The sequence below is a fragment of the Leiobunum rupestre genome, chromosome 4 (genome assembly GCF_980474605.1).
Source record: "Leiobunum rupestre chromosome 4, qqLeiRupe1.1.hap1, whole genome shotgun sequence".
Classification (NCBI taxonomy): domain Eukaryota; kingdom Metazoa; phylum Arthropoda; class Arachnida; order Opiliones; family Sclerosomatidae; genus Leiobunum; species Leiobunum rupestre.
The window spans coordinates 30,186,196-30,195,745 of NC_143387.1; the positions used below are offsets into that span (position 1 = coordinate 30,186,196).

General features: G+C 34.3%; 3 protein-coding genes across 6 annotated transcripts; 1 reads left to right on the forward strand and 2 right to left on the reverse strand.

The window, feature by feature from the left end:
• Positions 1 to 689: 689 nt before the first annotated feature.
• Art4 (arginine methyltransferase 4) lies at positions 690 to 4,771 on the reverse strand. 3 transcript variants are annotated; one of them, XM_090171721.1, is made up of 12 exons: positions 4,442 to 4,771; positions 4,156 to 4,287; positions 3,976 to 4,079; positions 3,809 to 3,913; positions 3,643 to 3,753; positions 3,317 to 3,585; positions 2,783 to 2,864; positions 2,534 to 2,709; positions 2,151 to 2,470; positions 1,967 to 2,041; positions 1,782 to 1,897; positions 690 to 1,715 (listed from the first exon to the last, which is right to left on the reverse strand). In XM_090171721.1, the coding sequence occupies exons 1-12, from the start codon at positions 4,572 to 4,574 to the stop codon at positions 1,569 to 1,571; spliced, it is 1,770 nt and encodes a 589-aa protein (XP_090027847.1). In that variant the 5' UTR covers positions 4,575 to 4,771; the 3' UTR covers positions 690 to 1,568. The 3 variants fall into 3 exon arrangements, with proteins under 3 accessions (XP_090027847.1, XP_090027846.1, XP_090027845.1); XM_090171720.1 differs by having other exon boundaries at positions 691 to 1,709; positions 1,967 to 2,083; XM_090171719.1 differs by having other exon boundaries at positions 692 to 1,715; positions 1,967 to 2,083.
• A 269-nt stretch (positions 4,772 to 5,040) lies between these two features.
• Positions 5,041 to 7,211, forward strand: fzy (cell division cycle 20 protein fzy). Its single transcript, XM_090171431.1, has 7 exons — positions 5,041 to 5,344; positions 5,411 to 5,532; positions 5,590 to 5,860; positions 5,915 to 6,206; positions 6,278 to 6,638; positions 6,708 to 6,825; positions 6,882 to 7,211. The coding sequence occupies exons 1-7, from the start codon at positions 5,113 to 5,115 to the stop codon at positions 7,052 to 7,054; spliced, it is 1,569 nt and encodes a 522-aa protein (XP_090027557.1). The 5' UTR covers positions 5,041 to 5,112; the 3' UTR covers positions 7,055 to 7,211.
• MED8 (mediator complex subunit 8) lies at positions 7,051 to 8,633 on the reverse strand. 2 transcript variants are annotated; one of them, XM_090171433.1, is made up of 5 exons: positions 8,508 to 8,633; positions 7,870 to 7,988; positions 7,665 to 7,809; positions 7,232 to 7,610; positions 7,051 to 7,170 (listed from the first exon to the last, which is right to left on the reverse strand). In XM_090171433.1, the coding sequence occupies exons 1-5, from the start codon at positions 8,511 to 8,513 to the stop codon at positions 7,088 to 7,090; spliced, it is 732 nt and encodes a 243-aa protein (XP_090027559.1). In that variant the 5' UTR covers positions 8,514 to 8,633; the 3' UTR covers positions 7,051 to 7,087. The 2 variants fall into 2 exon arrangements, with proteins under 2 accessions (XP_090027559.1, XP_090027558.1); XM_090171432.1 differs by having other exon boundaries at positions 7,051 to 7,179.
• Between the last annotated feature and the right edge of the window lie 917 nt (positions 8,634 to 9,550).

Here is a 9,550-nt window from a genome sequence, read left to right on the forward strand (position 1 = left end):
CAAGCTATCCTATAAGGGAACACGGGAGACAAAAACGCAACGAACTGAACACTCGGGCGTCTGACGCAACACCTTCGAGGAACCTTCGTGACAGACTAAGCAAACATTCCAGAAAGCTGGGACGTACGACCAACGTACCAAGCGCTCCTTATAATATAGATGGAGATCGGGGACCTGTATTATTGACTATTTTAGGGATTTTGGCGATTTTCAGATTGGAACCTACATACTTTTCATAAACAAAATTCGATTCCGTTGAATATATTTTTAGTTACTGCTGGCCATATCTGAACTACATTTATGGTTGAACTAGTAAATAATTTTAAGTGATATTTGTGGACAATTTTCGGTATCCCACAAAAAACGTACGCACTATTGTGATATTTGAATTTCGTACCAATTCAAGAATCAGAATTCAAACCATCAGTCTCCAAATAAATACAATTTATGTATAATAACTGTGCCCATTGTCTTCTCATCCCTTGGTCCACACGTTGGAAGCTAGATTCCCTTTAATGCGCCACAGAATCATTTGTAAAATTGGGCAGATCTGATTAATCATAATTTATAAGTTTTTTCAGTCTTATTAGCGAGGGACACTCATGAAGTGGGCCCGATTCTGTAGCCTAACTTTACCATCCCGTTTTGGTATAAAATGAGAAATATTTCATTTGGCTTCCAAATATCCTTTAATTAGCCAAAGACAATAAGCCGCTCAATTTTTAAGAAATTGTGCAATAGTTTAGTTATTAATAGGATATTATAGGAGAAAAATAACATTGTGTTAACCAAAGCATAGTTTTTACATTAATTGGTAAAAAAATTTTGACAAATGAAATCCTGAAATGCTACACTACAATTATTATTAAATCTTTCTTTTAAAACAAATGTACAATTAAGTTTCCTTTGCTTTTTTTTTCGATAGGTAACTTTGTGCGTGTTAACCTAAATTTAAAATACTTATCTAAGTTAAAATTATAAATAAAAAGGCACTTAAATTAACTCTGAAAGCCTTATAATTTTGAAAACTGCTGTAAACCGTATCATATTAAGATATCCATGCGAAATTCCTTTCAATCCATTAAACAACACGCAAGAGCAATTTAATCGATACCAAAATATGATAAGTTAAGTTTAAGCCTTGAAAAAAAGCTCAACATTAGGAATTCTCTTCCCCGCAACAATCCAAAATAAATGAAACAAAATGACTGGGCAAGAACACAAAGGCATATAATCAATTAAGGTAAAGGGGAAATTAACAGAGCTTAAGAGCTGCCTTTGGAATGCCTTATTCAGTACTTCAAAAAAAAAAAAATCCTTCGCATTGAAATAAAATCCCTGCAATGGTTTCCACTTGCAAACGTCCGCCAAAAATGAGTCTGGTTTTATTTTATTAGTGTTATTCTAGCTACTGAATGATGCCTTTCTTTCCTCATTGAAATTTTGAGCACAAAAGTTTGTGAACATTTCCTTCTTTTAACTTTTAGTTCGAGAGAACCTAATTCGTCACTTTATATTTTAGCCAAAAAGAATCGAGAGTATTTCGCTTAAACAATGGGGGTCATAAATCAATGCTTGAATATCAAATTCTGATGAATTGCGTCTTGGGTGGGCATTATCAAATTTCCCGGCGTCACGTAATCACCTATCATCAAACTATTATTTACTGGAAAATGAGAAGTATTTCCAAGAACTATCTGTTGTTGTTGCTGTTGCTAACGCAAATTGAAAAAGCAATTCAGTAATTAGGATTTATTTTCCAAACTTGTACTCTGAATTACCTGTGTAAAGAGAGAAGGAGAGATTCCACCACCAATGGAACTCGTAGGAACGTTAGCTTGTATACGGGAGGACATTTTACTGTTATTAGCAACTGTACCAGGACTAGGCAGAGACCCTACAAAAGCCAAAATTAGAATGAATGAGATGCTAAGATCTTTAATAACTCTACTAAAAATTAAACTACCTAAGGTAATAATACTGGATTGATGCGAGCCTAGATGGGCTTGTTGTGGTTGTTGTTGCTGGTGTATATCCAATACTGTGGTTCCATTAACAAGGGAAATTCCATTAACGACTAAACCTGAAGTTATGCTTTGAGATAAGAAAGACCAAAAACTAGTTCTTTTGGAAATCCAAATTTCGCTTACCATTACTTTGGGCATCTAATGTTTGCCAGTATGCTTCACTGGGAGAAGTTTCGTTACAGCCTGGTGGGGGGGCAGGCGGCTGCCCCGTGTATCTAAAGAAAGGGTTCTTCAGATCCAAAGTATTCGTCGCTCTACTGCCAGTGCCATCCACTATCAAATCAATCTCTACATCGTAACTTTGCCTTTTATTCGAATTTAGAATCACTCTTCCAGTCACAACTTGACCTCTTTGGACAAATAATGGAATTTCTAGCAAACAACGGACTTGATACCAATGTGTCAACGGTTGAGTGGGAGATGTTGAAAGCCATACATGATGTCTTATGTGAGAAGTTAGAATTAATTCAATAGTTTATAGCCAGAATCATAATTGAAATTCGTACTTTGAACCTAAAAATACAACATCAAACCAAAACGCTAATCCGTGTAATTCTCCCGGCTGAAGAATGACAAATTCAAGTGGAATATTTATACAGTGAAGATCAGTTTCGCTGGATTTTTCAAAATCCACTGTGTGCCTCATGGATTTTGCAATGCATATTCTAATATCAAACGTATCCTGGAGGAATAATGATTTTTTTTAAAAGAGTTATTGTAAACTGAAAAAAAAAAATACTTTAAGCTTTACTTACTACTACTGGTTGACGAAAATATTCTTTAACCGCCGCCTCTCGTAGACTACAGAGATCAACTCCATGGAACGACTGTTGATACCTGTGATATGGTGATTTTTATAATATGTACTAGGGCTGTGAGAGTACTCAGTCTCGAGACTCAAAAGTAGTTTTACTAGGACTCTATGCAGTACCCAGGTCCTTTGCCAAGGGTTAAAAAATTACTTGAAGTGGACTGAGTTTATAAATAAAATGAAAAATACTTGGAGAGTCCATTATTTACTAGTCTATTAGTTAAGTACATAATGAATAATTAGTTAAAATATTTTTTTCTGATTTTAAATGGTTAGGATAAAATTTAGGGGTCGAATAAGACTATTAGAAAATTTGGACTAATTGGACTTGAAAGAATAAAATCCATTTCTTATGCACTCTAAGACACAAAAGACTCTCAAGTTCAATTTTCCAAGACTCGGGACTAGACTCTGAACCTAAACACAGGACAAGCACACCCCTAGTATGTACCAAAATAATTAAGTAGGTCAGTATTACCAAAAGTTGGCTTTGTTGAGTTGCTCCATGTAGAGTGAAGCATCACTGAAGGGGGCAATGTGAAGATCACCTCTAGACGGAAACATTTTGCCATTTGGGACCAGCCATTTTTTAGCGTGCAAGTAAGTTTCCAGCATTCGCTCATTGAACAGCATATAGCCCATTGGTTCGGAAATTATCACATCCACTTGCTCAGGTAAAGATATTTCTTCTATTTTACCAGGCACAACCACTATTTTTCCTTGAAGTTTATTGTGGTAAACTAAGTTCTGTTAAATAAAGAACATAAATACACAAAAAATTCAAATAAATATAAATCCGTATACTTCAGCATGTTTGGCCATAGAACTGGCTTCAACAGCATACACTTTACGAGCACCAGCTTGGACAGCAAAAAAAGAAAGAATGCCAGAACCAGCACCAACATCCAGAATTGCCTTAAAAAATAAAATATTATTAAATAACTCACCAGTGGAAAATTTTAAATATTACTTTGTCTTTGAAATCTTCCATATTAGATAGAATGGCTCTCTGGTATGTTGATGTTCTTATGTAATCTTGCATCATATTTTGTTGTTGGGACAAATATCCATAAAACTGTCATATTTGTACATGATTTAAACATAGAATAGGCAGGTATCATTTTGTAAAATACAAACCTGGAAGTACTGAGTAGCTGATGAATCATCAGTTCTTTGCGTGAAAATAGAATTTTCCTTGCCTTTTTTAAAATCTGTTATAACTTTTTGAAAATGTAACAGTTCTGTGTAGAAAAATAAAAACATTAAATAGTTAAGATTGTCATAAATGTGATAAAATTGCTAAGATAATAAGAGTACCAGCTTCAGATCTGAACTGTAAAAGTGCTGTTCTAAAATCATTTGTCAAAACAAATGACACTTTCCCAAACCTAGCGGTTTCGGTGGTTTTATATACATGCTCCTCAAGAATTGAATCAGGAACGTTTGCAGCTTCGAAACAAAATTAAATATGGTTACAAAACGTTTCTCAAACGAGTCAATTTTCTTTATTCATGAGCAAATATAAAGGGCTAAGGCTTAAAAAGGTAAACAAAGGCAACAAAGATTTAAAGAAAGATAGTAAATACTTTAAACCAACTCTTACATGTCCTAAAGTTAAGTGATAGGCTGTCACATTCGTCTACAACACATAAAACGACGGGAAAGTTAATTTTTTTGGCAATATCACCATTTTCGCACAGTCCCATAACTGTGACCCCTTCGAAGGTAACCGCCATGGTGTTTCTAAGCCTTTACAGTCAAACAACTTTAAAAACCGCACCAAACCGAATTTTTCCAATAACTCCACAATTTCGAAGCAAAATTGGCTGCCAAAATTATCCGCAATTGGGAACAACCAAAATTACTGTAAAAGTTCAAAAAATAATGTAATTTACATAATTGTTAACAGCGTGTAGACAATCACAAAACGTGCACAAACCGTCATTTTCATTCTTTCAGGTTCTTTATTGTCAAGGTCGATTACTCGAGTTTTGGTTGGTTGATAAGACTAGCCAATTACATATAACTCAATAGATGTTAGCCAATGACAAGAGACCAAACATTAAACGAACGGCGAATTGAAAATATCCAAAACTTAATTTGTGAACCAATCAGGAAGATACGAAGCATTTAAAATTATCTTCGAACTATTTTCGAATAAGAACGGTAACGTCTCTTCTTATTCTGATTAATTTTGTTAATCAGAAAGGCCCACTCAAGTAATTTTTATTTACAGTGCTGAATATTGGACATAATAGCTACGTTTTAAAAACTATGGCACATTTTAATTTGGAAAATGAGTTAATGAGTGTTTTAAGAATGGATGGCCCACTAACAAAAGGCCCAATGCCAAGATGGCAAAGAAAGGCATTGGAATCTTCTATGTCTAGCATTAACAATTCCTTGAACCAGTCAAATAATCTAAGCTACAATCATGCATTGACTAACATTAATGCAAATTCTTCTACTATTGGTTCTTCAAGCAAAACACCAAATAAGACTCCTGGTAATTTAAAATTAACAATTTTAATTTAAATGTAGCTGTGAATTTAATTTTTTATTTAACTCCTAGGAAAGACAAAGTCGAGTACTCCAGGTCGTAGCAAAACACCAAAAACTCCAAATGGGGTTAATGGAGCCGACAGATTCATTCCAAGTAGAAGTGGAATGCAATTTGATATTGGCCATCATATGGTAATTTAGTTGTTTGAAATTTTTGGTGGGCAAATGTGAGTTAAATCTATTCTACAGATAATGCAAGATAAACCACAAGATGATGATTCTAATCCGAATACCCAAGAATATCAGAAAGCCTTTAGTGACAACCTAAATGTAGACCTCGCCAATTTTCGTATTATGGCCTATAAAAATAAAGCACCACAAGCACCTGAAGGATTTTCAAATAGTTTAAGGGTGGTCTATAGTTGTTCAAAAACACCATGCTCAACTAAAAAAAATACAAGGTTCATTCCTCAAGCTCCTGAGAAGATATTAGACGCTCCTGAAATAAAAGATGATTATTGCAAGTTAACCTTTATCCAAAAGTACTTTGCACCATCTAAATTATTTTTTATAGATATAAATATTTTGGACTGGAGTGTCAATAATCATCTAGCAGTGGCCTTAGGACCTAATATTTACATTTGGAATGCGGCAAGTGGTGAAATTCATCAGCTGACAGAACTTGACGAGCCTGGTGAATACATTTCATCTTTATCATGGATCAAAGAAGGAAACTACTTGGCAGTAGGAACCAGTGCGAAAGAAGTTCAATTATGGGATGTAGAGAACCTAAAACGTTTAAGAACAATGTCAAGTCATCGTGAAAGGATTGGCTGTTTATCGTGGAATAATTACATCCTAAGCAGGTAAGTTATTGCAAAATTAATATTATGAAACTCGTTTACCTTACCTTATCATTTTCCAATGATTTTATCAGTGGTAGTAGATCAGGAGAAATTCATCACCACGATGTTAGAGTAGCTCAACATCTACAAACCGTTCTTTCAAATCACACTCAAGAAGTTTGCGGATTAAAATGGTCTCCTGATGGTCGTTTTCTCGCTAGTGGTGGAAATGACAATGTTCTGAATGTCTGGGCTGGCAACATGACGGCACATGTATCGGAGAGTCAACCTTTGTTTTCCTTCACTGAACACCAAGCTGCTGTTAAAGCCCTCGCTTGGTGCCCTTGGCAATCTAGTTTATTAGCCAGCGGAGGTGGAACTGCCGACCGTTGTATAAAATTTTGGAGCTGTAGCATGGGAACTTGCTTGAACACTATTGATACTAAATCTCAAGTAGTTACATTCTCAAATAGTTTATTAGAATTGCTATTAATCTGGTTTGTTTGAATTCTCTAAATTTAGGTTTGCGCTATGCTCTGGTCTACAAACTATAAAGAACTAATCACTGGACATGGGTTTGCGAATAACGAATTAATTATTTGGAAATATCCAACAATGACAAAAATTGCAGAGTTAACTGGTATGAAAGAATTATTTTTTGGTTACACTATTCTTGAATATTTTTTCTGATTTTAGGTCACTCTGCTAGAGTATTAAATCTAGCAATGAGTCCTGATGGAATTACTGTGGTTTCCGCTGGAGCTGATGAAACCTTGAGATTATGGAACTGTTTCACAATTGACCCAGAGAAGAAAAAATTTTCCGCAGCGCCAAATGTTCCAAAACCAATGGGTGTACATATTCGTTAAATGAACATTTTTATTTTAACTTTTTAATAACACTTATCTAGAATAAGGATGCATTGCATTGCCTGACTTGATGTTAGTTTTAATTGCGCTTGGAGCTTTTCCAGGTGCAGGTCCAACTGGAAATACTGTCAAAAATAAATTTTAAATTTAAAAACCATTATAATCTGTTTCTGTTACCTGGTCTTGGTGCATTGGATTGAGGTGGCATAACACTTGGTTGTCCTTTTGGTGAACCTACAGAGCTTTTCAACCCTTTCCCAAGGCTTATTGCACTTATTAAAGTTGTTGTATCGGCTAAGGATGAAGTTTGTATCGCACTAGCACGTTGGCCAGATTCGCTTTCCCAGTCCTCTCGATTTGACTTTACCATATCAATTACATTATTTGCAATTTTGTTCATACTCGTAATTTGCTTTTGAGCTGTTTCGGATGGAACAATGCTGACTTTATTTAGAATTAGTTGATCTCGGCTTTCAACTTCAGGGTCTGGTTTTGTGCGTAAATAATCGGGGACAACTTCGTGACTAAATGCTTGGACTCGATTCTCAGTCAATTTCTAAAAGAAATAAATTTAAAAATAATAAATCTCATAAGGAAGTAGAGTGTTAACCATTAATTCTTCGTCTTTTTCTGGTGAAAGTTCAAGAGGTAATAATACTCTATTCCGTAAAAGTGGTGTTTTTTCGCTTTTTAAAATTCTAAGCAAACTACTGAGTTGTCCAGAAAGTAAGGCAAAGCTATCCAAAGCAGATGGCCTGAAAAGTTTATTCACTGTCAAATAACATTGATTCTTTATAATGATAGTTCAAACCAACCAATTCATAATGTTGTATTCATTTTCTATCTTTCCTATAAAAGAACCTATAGATACTTTGAGATCTTGGGCACGGGTTAACATGACATCTAGAGCCATTTCTAAATTCTTATCTTCCCTCTAAATATCAAAAAGAATTACATTGCACATTAACATTTTTATTTTAAACCTGGTACCATGAAAAATATATAATCATATACAAATTTTTTTTAACACATGTTTAATGAGCTTTTTGAATAATAAGATGAAAACCAATTAGTAATGTAAAAATGGAAATTGTCAAAAGAAAGGTTTTTCAAACTCAAAATGAGTGACACGCAAAGATATTGCGCACATTTATTAAATCATTCTTAAAGTCAAGCTTAACTCCATTTATTTGCATTTTTTAAGCCAATTGGGTTATCCTAACCAAAAGCATATACACTCTTGAAGTGTTCAATTATTTAAAATCAATCCATGTTAAGCTCTATTTATTAATTTCGTCTAAAATATGACGAGGGCGATGGTTTGGTAACCATTAGAAAATTAAGTTAAAGCTGTTCTTGTATTATTAACCCAAGCTACTAGACTCTCCCATGCAAATTGACAAATATTAATTTTTGCAAATGTGTAGAAACTTTTCATAAATTTCATACTCACATCCATTACTATTTCATTAATTTCGAATCAACAGCAGTTTGTACTTTGTAACTAGTATGATTGCAAGTAGCTGAAAACTATTCGCCTGTCAATTTAAAATTGACTGTAAACAGAACCATCCTCTTGCGGGTACGACTAAAACAAGGAAAACGAGAAAAATGTAGGAAAGCTACCACATAGTAGCATGAGGGCTTGGTCACACTGCGCCCAGCAAGTAAAACGCGGAAAATAATCAACGAGGAATTGTTGCCGTGCGATAAACAAACGACGGAAAAATTAAATTACGATAATTTTCGTGTAATATATATATAAATATATGCAAATTTTACGTTCTCGTACCTACAATAATTGAAATATAAAATCAGGAAATTGTAATTATAACATTTGGCTGCTAAATCGAGGAATCAAGTAAAACGCGGATTTTTTGCAGGCGACTAAAACGAGGATTTTTTTAAATCATATACAATCGCCGTCACGTCGTGCGATAGATGCCGCTAGTCCTGCAAATGGAGAAACCACGGAAAATTTAAATTACGAGTGTATACGAGTAATTAAGTTTGCTTTTTAAGATTCTAAATGCTAATTTTTGCGTTCTCGTCCCTACGATACTTTAAATTTTAATCAGAAATTTGTAATTATAACATTTGGCTGCTAAATCACGGCAAATATTAAAACGAGGAAAAATGAAATTATTCGAATTTGAGAGTAATTAAAGCTATTTATTAACCATTTAAATGTTAATTCGAGTTTCTCATACTAACGATGCATTAATATAAATCAGAAATACGTTGCTAAAACCAATTTCTTTGAAAACTCGGAAAATCTAAAACGAGGATTTTTTTAAATCATATCAGAAGAAAATAGGGGGAAGTACGCTTCTAGTCAGCTTTGGAAAGGCGTCACTTTTCACGAATTTTCGCGCCAAAACGGTTTGGCGGGAAATCGCGGATGAATACATCGTTTAAAAAATCAATTTTTCTTAAATAGAACAATTGTAACATAATGTCCTTCTCATTCTCTGCTAATTGAGCTAAGGCGTATTT

What these genes read in the sequence shown, in the direction of transcription:
- Art4 (XM_090171719.1), bottom strand. Translation starts at nt 4,574, where the DNA reads ATGGCGGTTACCTTCGAAGGGGTCACAGTTATGGGACTGTGCGAAAAT. An exon ending in ATCACTTAACTTTAGGACAT is followed by an intron (nt 4,288 to 4,441) that starts GTAAGAGTTGGT and finishes TTTGTTTCGAAG; the next exon opens with CTGCAAACGTTCCTGATTCA. An exon ending in ATCCAGTATTATTACCTTAG is followed by an intron (nt 1,898 to 1,966) that starts GTAGTTTAATTT and finishes TGGCTTTTGTAG; the next exon opens with GGTCTCTGCCTAGTCCTGGT.
- fzy (XM_090171431.1), top strand. Translation starts at nt 5,113, where the DNA reads ATGGCACATTTTAATTTGGAAAATGAGTTAATGAGTGTTTTAAGAATG. An exon ending in TTGATATTGGCCATCATATG is followed by an intron (nt 5,533 to 5,589) that starts GTAATTTAGTTG and finishes TCTATTCTACAG; the next exon opens with ATAATGCAAGATAAACCACA. An exon ending in TGAAATAAAAGATGATTATT is followed by an intron (nt 5,861 to 5,914) that starts GCAAGTTAACCT and finishes TATTTTTTATAG; the next exon opens with ATATAAATATTTTGGACTGG.
- MED8 (XM_090171432.1), bottom strand. An exon ending in GAATACAACATTATGAATTG is followed by an intron (nt 7,810 to 7,869) that starts GTTGGTTTGAAC and finishes TAAACTTTTCAG; the next exon opens with GCCATCTGCTTTGGATAGCT. An exon ending in ATCCAATGCACCAAGACCAG is followed by an intron (nt 7,180 to 7,231) that starts GTAACAGAAACA and finishes TATTTTTGACAG; the next exon opens with TATTTCCAGTTGGACCTGCA.